This window comes from Poecilia formosa, unplaced genomic scaffold (assembly GCF_000485575.1).
Source record: "Poecilia formosa unplaced genomic scaffold, Poecilia_formosa-5.1.2 Scaffold15, whole genome shotgun sequence".
Lineage (NCBI taxonomy): Eukaryota > Metazoa > Chordata > Actinopteri > Cyprinodontiformes > Poeciliidae > Poecilia > Poecilia formosa.
Window position 1 is genome coordinate 1,813,249 of NW_006799954.1, and position 17,739 is coordinate 1,830,987.

The 17,739-nt window shown below is 37.3% G+C and overlaps 1 protein-coding gene across 2 annotated transcripts; it reads left to right on the forward strand.

Moving 5' to 3' along the window:
- Positions 1 to 2,457: 2,457 nt before the first annotated feature.
- fam135a (family with sequence similarity 135 member A) lies at positions 2,458 to 17,533 on the forward strand. Of its 2 annotated transcripts, XM_007546175.2 has the most exons (21): positions 2,458 to 2,748; positions 4,258 to 4,387; positions 6,851 to 6,930; positions 7,535 to 7,674; positions 7,887 to 7,957; positions 8,047 to 8,220; positions 8,321 to 8,447; positions 9,068 to 9,221; positions 10,019 to 10,096; positions 10,462 to 10,511; positions 11,032 to 11,190; positions 11,864 to 11,937; positions 12,059 to 12,213; positions 12,317 to 14,216; positions 14,314 to 14,474; positions 14,564 to 14,655; positions 15,126 to 15,223; positions 15,372 to 15,523; positions 15,623 to 15,733; positions 15,817 to 15,930; positions 16,336 to 17,533. In XM_007546175.2, the coding sequence occupies exons 2-21, from the start codon at positions 4,311 to 4,313 to the stop codon at positions 16,539 to 16,541; spliced, it is 4,173 nt and encodes a 1,390-aa protein (XP_007546237.1). In that variant the 5' UTR covers positions 2,458 to 2,748; positions 4,258 to 4,310; the 3' UTR covers positions 16,542 to 17,533. The 2 variants fall into 2 exon arrangements, with proteins under 2 accessions (XP_007546237.1, XP_007546238.1); XM_007546176.2 differs by lacking the exon at positions 10,019 to 10,096.
- Positions 17,534 to 17,739: the final 206 nt, after the last annotated feature.

The following is a 17,739-nucleotide window of genomic DNA, read 5'->3' on the forward strand; positions in this document are numbered from 1 at the left end:
ACACTTTGTTTTTGCAAATATAATCAAGGTTTCATAAATCGAAACCCAATTTTCAAAATTTCAAAAAACTAATCTCTGCTACATGTAAATTTAATGTATACATTAAAATTAAATTTAGCAGAGATTAGTTAAAACTCAGAGTAAGATTACATTAAACTGAACAGCAATTACTTCACTCTAGTTCAGAATTTATAATACATTATAAATTCTGAACTAGAGTGAAGTAATTGCTGTCCAGTTTAATCAATACTGAAGTTTTATTTAACTTTACATATAAATAACCTCAGTGATGGCATAATTACTTTGAAAAAGTAGCTTTAATCGGATTACTGATTACTCCTTGAAAAAGTAATTTAGATTACTGTTTACTTGACTTGGAAAGTAGCAAAGTTACATTAATTGTAACTTTTTTAGTTACTTTCAGCAGTTGTTGACAATAATCTTCCACCACTTGTGGAAATTACATTGATCTTTGCCAATACTTAATTGCAAGTTATTGCATGATGGTAACATCAACTGTGTGTATCTACTTATTAGGTTGAACTGAGGGGGATTGTTTAATGGTTACAAAAGTAAAAAAAAAAAAAAACTTGCGTAATTTTTGCATGTTTTTGTGTATTCCACTATTACTTCCTCCCTGCCCCAGCCTCCAGGTTCTGCTTTACGGCCCTGTGTTTGCTGTCACAGCGCAGCCCACCTTTTCACTTCCATGAACATGGAAAGTACTCTTGGTCAGTTAACCTGTTGTTGTGTCTCTGCTCTGTCTTCTCTCACCGCCAGTCGGTCATGGGTGGCAGATGGCTGCTGGTACTGAGCCCAGTTCTGGTTCTGCTGGAAGTTTCTCCCTGGTAGAGGGGAGTTCTTCTTCTCCACTGTCACAACATGCATGCTCTGTATGGAGGGACTGCTGTAAAGTCAACAACTCAACACATGTGATTTGCTGTCGCCCCCTGCTGGTCAGGAGAATGCCGTAAGTAATGACTCCATACGATCTGCAGGGTTTTATTTGGTACAATCAGGAGAACTTTCCATGTTTGTGGAAATTAAAAGGAGAAGGAGAACGGTTAGGTGATGGCAGCATCATGTCAGCCAATGTCCTTTTCCAGGAAGCAACCACACAGCTAATCAACGTCAGACCAGGTGTAGCTTCTGTGGAGAGAAAAATAACGGAAAAAACAAAAAAATAACAAATTGAAATAACAAATGTAGTAAAAACAGAAAATGACAAACAGCAGCATGAATACAGACAGATCACAATAAACCAGTCTAAGCCTTCTCATAATAAATGTCATTACCATGGTAACGCTAAAATGATGCAAGAACACATTCTCAAAATCAATATACATCAAATTCAAACATTTAACACTGAAATTGGAAGGCATTTTACATATCTAAAACAAATAAACAAAACAAAATTAATTATGACGTCTCCAAACAAAATTGCCCATAAAAAAGAAAAGAAAAGAAAACAATGGCTAGATGAGGCCAAAGTGCCATCTAGCCATATATATATATTTTCATTATTTCTTAATTTTCATTTTTAGGAAAGCTATTACTTAAAATTATCTTTAAAAAACAACTGAAAAACATTTTTGAAGTGTTCCCTGTAGTCTATTTGGACAACATATTTTTCATTGTGGTAGAAAACGCTGTTTTCTTCTCATACAGAATCTTACAAATCTTGTTATAAAGTCTGATTGGAAACCTATTTTATTTATTTATTTGTATTTATTTATTTTGCATTGTTGCATCTTCCAAATACAATTAAATCAAAAATTGCCACTAAAAGCAGATTTTGTTGCTGGTCATTGTAAAAATTTATGAATATATATTTTGAAGAAGAAACTTGCACTTTCTAAGTAAAGCAGACAGATGCTAGTCAAAAGTCTCACTTTTTTATATGAAGGATTGCTTTGACAGGATTTAAATTCCTTGGTCGAAAAAACAACTGACGACAAACAGATTGAAATAAAGTTTTAATAATAAAGATTAATTTGAATAGTCTTCAATTAATCAACATTTATTAAATGAAAAATGTTGTTGGCCTTTTAAAAAAAAAGCTCAAATGTTAGTCTTAGAAATAGAAGCCTGCATAGATTATACCTAATATTTTGGTTTCTTAAATCCTTAATTTAAACCAGGCGGGATTAACCTTCAAAATAAAGCTCGCAGATGACCTTTAGAATTAAATTATTTCACGTGTTAGATAAAAAAAAAGGTGCGAAATAACTAATGGCTCAAAAAGACCATTTTGATGGATGTTATATGTTAGGTTATGTCATTACTGTAGGACTAAACAAGCAACATGGGAACAATCAACATTTTTTTAAAATAATAATTATTTTTATTATTATTATAATAATTATTCGTATTGTTTCTGACTCTTGTATTTGTAGTCGTTGGTACTGACAGTCCATTCACAGGGAGCAATTTTGTCAGCTGCTCCTGTGTAATGTGCGGCTGAGCGCAGTTAAGTGTTAAGGGAGCAGCAGCTGCCGTCAACTCCTCAGATTGAGCACTGTTAGCTGAATTTGCATAGCAAGCACAGCTATGTCTGACGGCTACATGGCCGCTCCTCTTCTTATCCCATTTTAGCGGTCCGTGTCAAGTCAGTTTTACCGAATAAGAAAGAACGATAGAACGAAGAGAGGTGTTTTCAGTCTGTAGCCACTAGTTAAAGGACGACAGCAGAAGTGAAATTGGAGCTAACATTGGTTAGCGAGCTAATGTTAGCTTGCCAACGCAATGGTGAGTAGCGTTAGCTTGCTTGTCTGTCTGTGTAATGTTTCCCTGTGACAACTGCTCGGTTTTTGGCTAACCGTGGTTGCAGACTGGCAACCAAAATGGAATTATTTTCGTCCTTTTTTATATATTTCATCCTTGTTGTGTCGAACCTCTGTTTTGTTGGCCTTTCTGTCGTTTGTTACCTCAAAAAGTGAAACCATACCGATGCAGAGATTCTGCCCACCAGGATTCGGAGACTTGTCACCCCCACTCATATTCGGAATGGAATCAAACTTACTACGTGTCTCAAGATTTCTTGCTATGCATTATTAAACTCGTCAATGTTAGCTACTCTTCAGACTTGTGAAAAAGAGGAACTGCCCCACCGATTGATTAAGGCCTTACGTCTTAACATGATTAGTATATGTGTGTAGTTGTTTTATTTTATTTTTTTTAATGTGCCCTTGTTTGAGCTCTAAGTGCAAGACGGAATTTCTCTTTACTGAAAAACAAGACAGACACGCACAAAAAAACCTGCAGGCTTAAAATTCTTACATCTAAGCTGCTGGTGGAAGGTTTCCGACCTTTTTTGCATGTATTTGAATAGCAGTTTCCAAAGATGGTTGTGCTGTTGTATTTGTATGTGGTTTTCTGTTGACCTTTTGATTAGGGGCATTGGTTGCCCTTAAGTTTCAGCAACACTAAGCAATATCACGGCCTGTTAAACAGATATTTTTAGTTGTCAGCACTGTGCAAACAGATCTTTAAGTCGAAGTCCCTGTTACTTAGCTATTATAAACTTGTGACCCTCTTTTGATCAAGCAGACTACATCGTTTTTTCTTTCTGTTGTTGTTTTTGTCTATTAATAACTGCCAGTTATCTGTTTACCATTCTATTGCAAATAATACGTTTGGATATGAATATACATTTACTGCAGCAGGTTAGCAGTTAGATGGTTTTCAATTGTATTATTCTGCAGTTTGCTGCATTATTAGATTTTGATTTAAATTTAAGTTTGTTTATATCTAGTCATATAGTTTGACTTTTTTTTTTAAACGACTAGATAAATCATCTGTATCCCCACTGAGGCGCCTATTATGCCATCTTAAATTCATAAATCTACATTAATAAATGGTTCTTTATTGATGTTTCATTTTTGGTTTTTAGTGTTGGCATTTACACCGCTGTGCTTTTGTCATAGTGACTATAAGCACTAATAATATCACTGTGCCTGTGTCTTACTTGTGTTTTACTTGACTCAGTAAAACACAGTCAGCTCAAACAGTATTGAGTCTAGTATTTGTGAAATAATAAATACAACAAATAGCATGGACAAATTGTGGCTGCATTTGTATTTGGTACAACAAGAACATTGAAATGTCATGTAACATACTTTATATGTATGTTATATGACATACAAATAACATGTAATTAACGATACCTGAACTGTAATTCCAGTCCTTCAACTATTTCTGCTAAGTTTCTTCCAGAGCTTCTTAGGAATAATTAGTCTATGTTCATTTTCCTTACAGGAGTACAGATGTATCCGAGATAATGTTAGGCACCTCTGCCTGTATTGACCAAGATGACTGAAGTTCAGGCCACAGTGGAGTTCTCTGTGGAGCTCCACAAGTTCTACAATGTGGACCTGTTCCAGAGAGGGTGAGTTTTTTCCAGGATGCTTAAGATTGTTCTCTCTTTTTGTTGAGACTTGCCTCAATGGTAGTTCATTGATGTTTTACCCATAAAATCCTTTACCCAGTGCTCTGTTGAAGGCGTTTGTGATTTATTTTATTCTGCACTTTAAAGGGATTTACAAAAACTAACGCGTTGTGGTTTGTCTCGGAGGGGGAACAGATTGTGTTCTGATTGACCAAGCCAATCTAGGACAGATGGCAGACTCTCTTGGACCTCCAGGCATTTTCAGCAGACTCAATTTTATGTTCTTAGCAAAGACAGAATTTGCCCTCTTTTATAAAATATTTCAAGCAGTACTTAAAACATCATCTTGCTATCTAGATAAAATTTTTATAATAATGGGAATGACAGGAGGAGGTTAAAGTCAACACTTCTGGCATGAGTGATGTGTTGTTTCTGAGATCTTGCAGATCTTTTATGCAGGTTGAGGATAGAGATTAACTTTTTTTTTTTTTTTGTCATAAATTGTTGTTGAAATCCCATTTTGAAGAGATACAAGAGGTAATGTGAGGCTGGTGTAGTGAATAGGAAGACCGGTTAGAGGAAGTGGTCTTGGTACAGTTCCAATGAACTCCAGTGCTGTTTGTTTATGGTGTGAATGTGATCCACTTCACCCAACACAACTACCAGGTGAATGCTGCAAGCCAAATGCATTCCCAAAGCCAGGTTTGCAGAGCATCTTGGGATGCAATTTTTGTAGTTTTTGTAAAGCTTTTAAACCCAGTGCCATTTTTAAGACATCTTCTGATAATAATTTTGCCAAGAAAAAAAAAAACTAATTATATACTTCATACTAACTTGAAACTCATCTACTGATTCGGGCCAGTTGATAGGTATGAAAACGTTTCATGAGTCAGTGCACAGATGAATGCTACCTCTTGCTGAGAACTGCTAGTCAGCTGACTGAAAAAGGTGACGACATGTTTACTTCGCTTGCAGGAAATCGGTCGTCTCTTTTGTAAATATTTTCATTTGTGAAGAGCATGGGCAGTCATGATGTGAAAACTAAATTAACATTATTCCCTTTGTTTATTTATATGTGGCATGTCTTGGATTTCATTTATAATGAAAGCATTTAGATCATTTTGTAAAACTAGAGGTACACCGATTGCAGTCTTCTGGCTGATTGCCGATTACTAATCTTTAAAAAGCCTGACCTGCAGATTTCGATTTTGGGCGATACTGACATTTTTTGCCTGAAATGTTGCTAAATATATCAATGCATATCCGTAAACCTCTGTTTAAGTTGAATTGGTATGAAGAGTTTGTTCTTTGGAGGCTTTCTCAGAACACATTTTATACTCTTAGTTTAACTTTTTGACATTAATAACTGAATGTGTCAAACATTCATCTTATTGTTTTTTTTTTAAGGTGGAGCTCTCACCCAAATCTCTCTGATAAGAGAATCCCAAAGATTTGAGAATAAATGTCTATAGATAGAACAATAACCTCCAACTGTTAAATAAAAATGACTGTAACTGCGTTTCTATGACCAGCTTCTCTGAAATTTATTGTGGTATGCTCAGTTCTGCAATGCTAGCAATCATGGAATGATGGATCTAAAAAATGAAAATAAATCCTGTGGGAAGATATAAATACTCCACAAATTCACTTTAGGCTCAGTTTGGTTAAGGCAACAGTAAATTTAAAGTCATCTATATTTCACAGCAGAACTATTGCTAATTTTTAAGCTAACCTTTAATACTTCTAATAACATTGTCTCGAGTAAAAGAATAGGCATATTTGACGGATGTATTTTGTAACTGTTTCTACTAAGGATCCTATATGTATAGAGCACAGACTGTATCAATTATTGTGTAACAAACTCATTGTTTCCACATTTGTGGGCCGGATATGACTCAAACTGTGAGCTAATCATCATCTCTTTGGTTTGATCCCTGACTTCTACAGTCCATTTCTATTTATGCGTTGATGAAGATTTGGAGGACAATAAATACTTTTTGATGTTAAAAAAATAATTGCATATGTCTAGTCTTTCATAGTTCTCCGCCAGGTTAAACAAGACTGGAATGTGTTATTAAAATACTTTTACCTGACTTCATAGAAACTTGGAGGGACAAAATGCCAACCAGTGTTCAAGCTGCTCTTGTTGAAATCTTCAGTATTCAGACGTTTCTTTTTACAGCAGCCATGTACTGATACCTTGGTGTTCTCTGATAAAGCTCTTTCCAGCGGCTTGTGACTCATCGGAGCTCTAAGAGCTTAGGTTTACTACATGAGTGACTGCAAAAGAAGTGCTCATTATTCATTTATGAGAGGTGTAGTGTCCTTTTACAGGACACTTGTATCTAATATGTGCAATTTGTTCTCCATTTGCAGAGTTTGTAGTAAAGATCTGGAAGCCAGTGATGCAGTTTTATTGCTTTCCTTCTTGTGATCATTTTGAAATATCTAAATCCTCTGCAGGTTCTACCAGATGCGTGGCAGTCTTAAGGTGCCTCCTCGTGTCCCACACAAAGTTGAGACCAGTCTCCTTCATCCAGGAGGTAAAGTCATATGTGCACAAAGGAGTTATTTTGCAACTGTAATTCCTAAATCAATCTTAACATAATGTGGTTTGCCCAGTGTTTGCAGTAATTCAGCTACATAATCTACATCATTCAAGAGAGAGACCTGGTTTAAACAAACATACAATTAGAAATTAGTTTCTGCTGCCACTTTTTTATGTTAGTTTTTGTGTACTCTTATGACTGCACTGTGATTTTGGTTTTTGCTTTATGTTTTTGGAGGAAAATTAGATTTATTTTAATTTTCATGAAATCTTTTTGTTTCAAAAAAACTTCATTTGCACTTTAGCCTTCAGTGTCTTGTTAGGAAATATTGAGTCATTGTTTTTTTTAACAAGACACTGCCTTGGATTTTTCTAATGCTTGCATGTTTGAGTCCAACTCATCTGATGAGTCACAGAATTGCTAAAGCATAGTATGGCAGTTATTAAATGTTTCTTTTAACTTTTCTTTTACCATAGTGGAATAACTGTACAAAATGTATCTGTCAGCTTTTAAAACAAACCTAAATTTAAATGTACAATTTTGCATTTATTTAGGATTTTCTCTTAACCGCATGTATTTAATGACGGTTTCATTCTAGGCTCAGATTTGGCGTTTCCTGCTTCAGTCCAGGATGACGTCATCTGCAGCAAAACTTTCCAAATCCTGTATAAGAACGAAGAGATTGTCGTCAATGATGTTCTTCTCTTCAAAGTGATGATGCTTTTGGATGAGAAAAAGGTACGACTTGGAAAGAGGAGTGTTGCTTTACCTTGTTATTGCAAATACATTTTCTGCTATTCCACTGCTTCTTGTTTAATAATTATAAAGCGATATGTTCTTTTCCTGTTTATTGACTGTTCTGCTTTACATTTAGTTCTTTTTACGTCTACACAAAAACTTTATTTTGTGTAGTGAGGTTTCTGATTTGACTTTTTTTTTTTTGTTCTCAGGTGGAAGAGTCCCTCAATGAAATGGATTTCCAGCTGTCCCTGGATTTGTATTTCACAGATGGCGATTATACGTAGGTGTATGACAGTGCGGTCCTAATTGCAGCGCCAATGTAAATCAAACACTGCTAAAACCTTTTATCTTTTATCCTTGTCCCTTCAGACCAGAAGATCCAAGCTCTCTGCAGAATATTAGCAGCCGCGTACTTCATTTGCACTTTAGCCTTCAGCGGGGCATCCACCAACACATCAATGTCATGTTTGACTACTTCCATCTGTCTGTCATCTCTGTAGCCATCCATGCCTCCCTTGTGGCACTACATCAACCCCTAATCAGGTTTGATGGGCAGAATATTTGTGCATGCCTATAGATTAAAAAAAAAAAAGTTTTATCAGTATTTACTATCCTAATCACAACTCTGGCTTTGTTTCTTTAGTTTTCCTCGACCTGTGAAAACCACATGGCTGAACCGAAACGCTCCCGCACAGAGCAAAGATTCAGTCATCCCACTTCTCGAGAATGTTGTGTTTGGCAGCAGCTATGTGAAGCAGGTGTCGCCAGACGTAAGTTATCGTTTAAAAAAAAAAAAAAAAAAAAAAGACGACACAAGTTGTGGATGCTACTAAATTGTCTTAGGGTGTTGGTTTAACACTTTTACAGTTCTACCCCTCAGGTAATGATTAGTTGCATTCTTGACTGTAGAAGCTTGCAGGCATTTGATAGGTTGTTGATGGAAGAAGAGAGAAAAGAAATCGGAGCACTTTCACCGTTGGACATGAGTGATTTGGCTCTCAGCTAAGGGAGCCATCCAGATCTTCCCCTGAGATTTTGTACTGTAACTGTAACAGTCAATTAGGCAGAACAAAGGTGGCGCTCCTCTTTAATCCCAGGTGTGTCACTAATGCTCAGCTTGTGAATAACAACTCATTGATTGTTTTATTATCCTAATGGAATTAGCATTAAAGACAGAATAAATTTAGCACATGTATTACCAAAATGAAGAATATTGACTTTTTTTTTTTACCCAAGAAAATAGATCTACTTTTTCTAAACTGAAAAGGTATTAATTTCGATCTTGTGGTCTGTCATAGTTCCTTAAGCAAAAATATGTTTGGCAAAAGTAATAGTGCTTACAAATGGTTTGAGGTTTATGTTTCAGATGTTTTTTTTTTGTCTCCATCAGGGGAGGACATTCCTGGTATCGGACAGCTGTCTGCAACATGCCTTCAGCATGCACCATAACATCTGCTCCATTCTCCTAATAGCCTACCGGGGCCTCTTTGATTACTTTACCTCTATAACCAAGGACCTGCCCTCGTCACACCGAATGGAACTAGGTATTAAATGTTACTTTATGAATTATATAACGGCATTGTTGTATTGTTGTGACTTTTATTTTTGCATGTTTTTGTTTTCCTTAAAACACAGGAAAATGGGTAATGCCCATGTTGTTCCATTTACCTTGGAAGTTGAATCACTTAATAATTATCCAGTCACACTTCAGAAAACCTGTGATTTACTAACAGCTACCCTCTGAATGTTCTATGCTAATGACAATATTAACTGATGGCATACTTATCCGGGTTTTGGACGTTTCTGCTCTTTAGCAATAACTTGTAGAACCAGGTGGACAATGCTGTTTGCCCATCTGACCTATTATGCAGAAAAAAAGTGTAAATAAGCATTTCATTTAGAGGTCAGATGTTGAAGAAACCCCAGAATTCAAAGTTGTATTCCTGACTTTAGGGCTGTTGAATCAGATTTAACTTATGGGTGTAAATGGAACACAATATTAGGCATTACCCTGTTTTCACCTTTTTTTATGTTTTGATGCTTTACTTTTACTGTTTTAAAACATGTGTTTGTAGTTGTAAACTCACCTGGCCCTGGCACAATACTATATAAACCCCTTGTAGAAACTCCAGAAACAAGTCTTTTTTTTTTTTTTTCACATAACAATTTTGGGTAACTAATTAAGCTTACAAAACACCTGCACTCATTAGATAAGTGGACTAAAACCAAAACCAAAGCACAACTAACCATAGTTGCCATAGCTAATCCCCATGAGTGGACAAATTATTAATCGCTGATAATTAATGAAGGTTAAACATGCCTATATGTGCAATCTTACTAGCCAAGCCCAGCATGCAGGCGCTATATGAGAGAGTACTCAGAAGACCATATCCCCGAGGGCAAAGGCACGTCTACATAGGTATGTCCTGACCCTTTCAGCTCATCGAATCAGCCTGCCTTTCTCTCCCTCCTTCTCTTCACTCCAGTTTCTTCCATCGAGAAAACGGCACCTTTGATCCACTTTCCAGAGAAAAAAATTATTCAGCTACTTTTCTTCTTTACTTTTATTGCTGGTTTTTATGCTTAAAGACCGAGGGCAAAAAAGTTTGATGCTTCTTTTCTATCAAAATTCTCAGCTTTGTCTGGTCATGTCTTATAGAAAGTACCTTCCAACATCTGTTCTATCTGGCACAACAACCTTTTCAGCTCTCACATTCTTTTTCTGGCATTTTCTGTACACTTCAATAACAGTATTTTTATTATTTTTTTCTTCCTCCTGCTCAGAACAACTTGACTTAGAGGCCCGTCTAACGGAGTTGTGTGAACAAGTAAAGGTCAGATTTCCTTCACTTTTTGCTTTTTGTTCTTTGTCATTTAGCGTTTATTTGCTTGACAGGAAAGTGTTTCGCTGCTTGGAGTATTGACATTTTGTAAGTATTAGTTATAATGAAGTGATAATATGAAGAAGAGCTTTTTTAGTAGGTGAAAAGCTTTTGTTTCATTTTATGATTCAAGGTGTGGCACTAAACTATTATGGAGTGACGTCAGCTTCTGCCTGCAGCAAATATTTTGTCATCAGAATCTGAGCTATTTAAATTTTTCCTCAGTTATTAAAAATGGTAATAGAAGTAGTTTTTTCTTTTAGATATAATTACCAAGGTGATATCATAATTTTTTTTAACTCCATATAGTTGGAAAACTCTTTGCAGAGTTTTGCAAAGAACTGCTTCAATAAGGTTGTGAGAAACATTCCTCACGTTAATGCTGAATTGTCTGACTTCCTGGTACTTACTGTCTTGTTAAGGAAAATATGTTCCCTTTTCATTTGTTTGACTTTTGTTTTTATACTTTTAGGGAAAGGCAGAGTCACCTGATGAGCTTGCAGAACTTGTTAATATGAACCTTGCACAGCTCTGCTCTCTGCTCATGGCTCTCTGGGGACAGTTCCTGGAAGTTGTGTCCCTGCAGGAACACGTTGCTGCTCTACTAGCAATGGAGCACCACACACTAAGAGTGAGTCCGGCATATCATTTGGTCATTATTGTAAACATCTGGATACACTTAACCAGTTAAAGTTAAACACACACCAACATAGTCCATTCTGCAAAAAATATTTTTTTGTTCTTTCACAAATTTGTTTAAACACTGTAAAAAATCACATAACTTTTTGTGTGATTTTTTTTTAACCCTAACCCTAACCCGCTACAGTAAACTAGCTCCAGGTTAGCATCACTACAGCCATGGTGTATATGCGTATTTTTTTTAATCATACTTATGCTGCACACAACATAAGTGCCACTCTGTCCCTACTGATGGCAATGTATTCCCTACAAATTAATAAAGGACAAGTTAGTCAATGACAAAATTACTTCTGCTTAAAAAAAACACCAATAGTCTTGACTAATTTACAAAGATGATTTTTTTTTTTTTCTGGACAACTGCTCCTCAAATGTATAGAATTTAGTTTTATATCTTTTAAAAAAAAATATGGAAAAAGTAATACAAAATTAGTTAAAACAAGCCAAAAATAATAATGAACGATAGAGTACAAATACATTGCAAAATATCACATTTAAATTATTCATTAAAAAAACAAACATGCAGGTATTTAAATGAATAAAAATAAACCTCAGAAATTGTACTTGCACGGCTTGTTTAATTTTTAATTTTTTTTTTTTTTAAACAGGTTAGACGGTTTGCAGAGGCTTTCTTTTGTCTTGAACATCCAAGGCAATCTGCACTGGCGTATCAGGAACTACAGTAAGTTGTTCTGCAGACTTTGTCTTGGTCGTTTATAAATAGCTTTGATTTGCCTGGGGGACATTTTGTTTATTCATTCAACTTATGAACTCCTTTTCTTTCTGGGTTTTCTATCCATCAGTGCTCACAGCCACCAACAGATGACTAATGCCATCAAAAGCTCCAGTTACTTCCTGTGTTTGCCTCCACTACCAGTGGAATGTGCAGACCTTGATGGGGACGTTAGCTCTTTGCCAATCATCTTTGAGGATAGATACCTCGAATCTATCACTGAGGGTTGGTAACACAGAATTTATGATTCATAGTTTATTAAGAAATATATGGTTGCACTCATTTTTCATGTCTGCATTCAATTCAATCTTTTTTTTTTTTCCTTAAGATCGTGATGGTCCATGGCTGGGCATGCACAATTCAAGAATTCCCTCAGTTTCGAGTAAAACTGACAAGTCCAACTCAAAGGACTGCAGTGCATCAGCCAGTACAATACCAGAGTCACGGAGTGCTCTGCTGGATACTGCCTGGTCAGAAAACTTTGATCCACCACCTAAGTCCAAAGGCAAATCAGTAAAACTGAAGAAAAACTCAAAAACTGAGAACTCCAAAAAGTTGACCAGACAGGGTTCCAAGGACTCTGTGGTTTTAGTGGGTTATAAAAACCTTAAAGCACCCCACAGCAATATTGGCACAAAGTACAAAGAAGACGAGGGCTCTGTTAACCAAGACGAGGAGCAAGATACCTTGCGGCTTGACTCAAGTAGCTATTCACGGACTAATGCAAGCTCTGTTTTTGATTTTAGTGGCACTTCAACAAATATGAGAAACACTGCTGATGACTCTGTTACAGGCTACAATAGAACTACTTCTGCTTGTAATAAGGATGCTTATAAAAATCTTTCTACTTTGGACTCAAAAAGCAGCCCTCAGGCTGGTACTGGGGCTAGTACGACAAGTCAACAAGCTCATAAAGGTGTTCATGTAGACCGCTTTGGCCAACAACAGCAACAGTGCTCTCCCGGCTTAATGGAAGATGAGTCAAAACCGAGTAATAAGGATGTCATCCAAGCTGATAAAGTAAATGTTCTTCTGCCAAATCAGGCTGTTTCAAGTCATAGCAGTAATATTCCTAAGATCATCCAAACCAATGTGTGTGATTCGCAGCAGTCGGCTCTGGAATCCGTTTTTGAAAGGCCAAGTAAAAGTGCAGCACAACGTAGTCAGGCCTGTGCGGTCACAGTGCAGGTGAAGAGCGACTGTATCAGGTTCCAAGATGTAGGGGCCCCTATTGCCTCATCTCGCCTGTCGGACTCCGGCATTGAGAGTGAGCCCAGCTCCTTTGCCACTCAGCTGGCTCTAGGACCACAAGCAGGGCCAGGCTTCACTGAATCAGGTTTCACTGCTTCACACACAGAAAAGACGGTCCAAATTCCCGCTCCGCTCCCCGTCCAGCAGAATACAACGCAACGGCCTAGCGGCACAGGAGAAATTCTGTGTCCAGAAAGTACAAGTGCTTTAAGCGGAGTCCAGTCCTCGCTTACTTCCATCAACTCCCTGCCCTCAGACGATGACGGCGAAGGTTCTTCTAAGAGTTCCAGTGGCAGAAAATCCAGTGTTCTGGTACAAGAGCAGAGTGTCGTGTTCTCCGGAGACGTTACTCAAAGAACCGATGTAGCCTGCAACCTTGACACAAGTGCTGGTGATTTTCAACTTCCAGCAGATTTAAAATCTGCAGGAAGTTCGGAAATTGGAGTGGAGGAAACCGGCGGACTGGGGACGTCTAAGGAATCCCGTAGCGATCCTCACACAGCTTGCCCTTCCAGTAACTCTGCCACGAGTAGCACTGATCTGGTGAAGCGTGGGATGGTAGAGAATTACTTTGGCTCATGCTCCAGCACAGACGTGTCTGAGATCAGCCCTGTGGAAACGTCCGCCATTACTCTTGGTATCCAGGCAGAAGCACAGGTTGAGGAGGATGAGGATCAGACGGAACATGAGATGATTGAGAACGGTTACTACGAGGAAGGCGACGGCTATGATTTTGTGAACGGCGTTGCCGATGATGATGACCCAGCTGGGGTTGCTGCTCCTCACGAACCACGCCTACTGTTTGAGCAGCTTAGCGCTGCTCATCTCCATGAAGCTAAAGGTTCATCAAAAGCTCCTTTATGCTCCAATCTGCCCTCCAGCAGCACTAGGTATAGTTTAAGTAAGTCTCCCTATTCCTCCTCCACATCATCCAGTCTGCACTGGTACGAATGCGCACCCACGCCACAGATGAAAGCGTGAGTCATCTCTGAAATATAACATTTTCAGTGCATACATTTGCTGTGTGTCTTATACATTAATGAATAATTAATGCATTCCATTCCACATGTACAGGTTCATCAAAGCTAAAGAGGAAATGAAGCAGTTAAAGCTCCCTGGTTTCCTGTACAGTGAGGTCCCTGAATTGGCCTCCACCGTTCCCTATTTCAGCTTGGAGGAGGACGAGAGCTGTGAGGAAGGCATCCATCTCATTGTGTGTGTGCATGGTCTGGATGGTAGGTGACCTTCCGTCAGAATCTCAGACGGTAAAGTTGGTCATTCTGCAGCCGTTTCTAAAGTCGCTCCTTTTCCTGTATCGCTGCAGGCAACAGTGCAGACTTGAGGCTGGTGAAGACTTACCTGGAGCTTGGTCTGCCTGGCGCTCGGATAGACTTCCTAATGTCAGAAAGGAATCAGGTATTCAGATTATGAAATCTTTGCTTGCCATTATGAATAGAGATTCACTGATCAGAATTTCCTGGCCTGTTCCATTCATTTTGGGTCTGAACTGCCTTTCTAAGGACATTAACAGATACAGAATCAAAAATATGCTACAGATGTATGGGATTTGAGTTGAACAAAATTAAACAATTGCAAGATTAATCCATTATCATCTATGTTTCTAACTTTTTATGTGATGTCTTATTTTTTTGAACTTGCCATGTGGAGTGGTGGTGGAAGTTCTTAGTTTCGATCCATTTAATAAATACAAAATAGATTTTTGAGCATCTGGCCTGCTGGTCATTGATCACAACCAATCAAGAGATTTTTTCACTCAGATTTTGTTGGAGCTTTTTTTTTTTTTTTTTTTTTCTCAATTGCCTTTTAAGTTGATTATCTGGGGGGGGCTAAGACTCTCTGGATTCCAAAAGGAGCTTCATTTCCAGAATGACACATTTGCTGATTTTGAGTCAATGACAGACCGCCTGCTGGATGAAATCGTCCAGTACATTCAGCTTTACAACCTCACTGTGTCAAAGATAAGGTAAACTGCTCAGTCCCAAACTAATATCAAAATATTTTATTAATGAATACAGCTTGTTGTGATTTTCTGCTCATTTTGATAAGTTAATTATTCATGAATTAACCACATTATAGCTGACCAATAACCTTCCAATGTTGTTACTTTCCAGCTTTGTGGGGCATTCTTTGGGGAACCTCATAGTTCGCTCAGTGTTAACCAGACCCAGGTTTAAATGCTACCTGAGCAAGCTGCACACATTTCTTTCCCTCTCAGGACCTCATCTAGGCACACTGTACAACAGCTCTGCTCTGGTCAACACAGGTAAACATGAGAAACGCATTACTGGCCACTTGGTTCAGCTAATTTTATGTCACAGTTAGAACAAATAAGCACTAAAATGTAAATGTTTTTCTGTCTCAGGCCTTTGGTTCATGCAGAAATGGAAAAAATCAGGATCTCTCTTGCAGCTGACGTGTCGGGATCACTCTGACCCTCGCCAAACGTTTCTGTACAAACTCAGCAAAAAATCTGGTTAGCTTTGCTATTTATAGCTGTTCATATCAAATACAGAACGAGATTATAGTTCTAACTTGTCTCACCATCTGCCTTTTAAGGTCTGCAGTACTTCAGGAATGTGGTGCTGGTGGGGTCACTGCAGGATCGCTATGTTCCCTATCATTCTGCTCGAATAGAGATGTGCAAAACGGCATTAAAAGACAAACAAACAGGTGAGTTGATCCAAGATCAAAGCCACTATCCACCTTTTTTCTTTAGAGAGTTGCATGTAATCACAAAGGTCCACATGAAGCAAGACTCTGAAGAAGCGTTCCCGTAGTGTTTTTTTGTTTTTGTTTTTTTAGTTGATAGGAGGAAATTTTTCAAGACATTGATTCTTCTGTAGTTGTAATATTGTGGTAAATTTCAACAAATAAGAAAACACTCAATTTATTCCAGTAATTTTAAAAAAAATCAATACACGCAGTGATGAATCTGTGTGTAAAAATATATTTTTTTTCTTATAATTCCCAAAAGCTGATGGAAATGCAGAAGTTTGAATATTACACAGAAACACTTTTTTAATTTATGTTAGGAAAGTAGCCTTATACGTCCTGCTTCTCTCCTGTGAATACCAGGGCCCGTGTATGCTGAGATGATTGAAAACCTGCTGCTGCCAGTACTTCAGAACAAAGACTGTAATTTAGTCAGGTATGATGTCATTCATGCCCTGCCCAACACAGCCAACTCCCTCATTGGCCGCGCAGCGCACATCGCCGTCCTGGATTCTGAGATCTTTCTGGAGAAGTTCTTCCTCGTTGCTGGCCTCAAATACTTTCAGTAGGACAGAATCGGAATCAAACACTTGGCTGGGCAAAAGGAATGTGGTGCTGATACCTCACTGCTACTATATATTGTTTTGTTTGTATTTTTTTTCTGGTAGTGGGATTTAGATGAGCTCCTTTTAAAATACACTTAATTACCATTCAAGCACATTTTAGGAAAGATCATGTTTTTTATGTTTGTACTGGAATCAGTAGATGTGGAGTTTACCATTTTTATTTTTCTACCTTAATTTTTTAACTTTTTTTCTGTGTTTAAGAATTAATTTCTCCCATTCAAGTATATTTTAGTATTTATGTGCTATGTTTTTATTTGAACTATTTTACTTTAAGCTAATTGAGACATTTTAAATGCTGAACTGGAAATGTAGCTGCTACATAATATAATGGCTGTTTTTGGTGAGCTGTCCCAAGTCAGTTCTGCACATACTGTACTCTGCATTTCAAATGTTTTTCCACCAATTTTAAGAGACATTGCATTTTTTGCACCAAGTACATTTTACAAGCTTTTTTACTGAAAACATCATTTGTAAGATAAATAAATAAAAGTTACTTTTCTATCAACGATTTCCCATCACTTTTAAAGGCAAAGGTTCCATCTGAAATAGGATTATTGCTCAGATTTTTTCAGCTTTGGCTTTGTTCTTGATACTTTATGTGGAGCATTCTGCACATGTACCCAGCCTGGTGTTGGGAGACTAAAGCTTTGCCTTTAACATGATGGCATTTCATTATTTGGATTCAAAGTAACGATCATACAGGGAAAAAAAGCACATACTGAAAGTATCTGGTGATTTGTTTTCTGAACAGCTGTTTATATATATATATAATTGTACTCTACCATTAAAATGTATACTGTACAGTAGATAACCTAACTTGTCTGTCTTTATGTTCATTTTCAAAAAATAACACTTCAAAGACTTTGGTAAATTATAGCAAGAAAAATGTTTGAAATTATGTTACAATGCCTGCCAATACAATTTTATCAAACACATTTTAAAGTGTGGTCTTTTGATTTTGTGAAGTCCTAAAAACATTTATTCATGACATTTACTGTCATGAAAATGCCATGAATTAACAGTTCTGGAATTTAAATTACTTTGTAAACGTAATAATGCTCCTTGAAGTTTTTCGCATTTGTTACAGCCAAAAACTACAGAATTTATTAGGTGTTTGTATTAGACCAACATAAATTAGTGC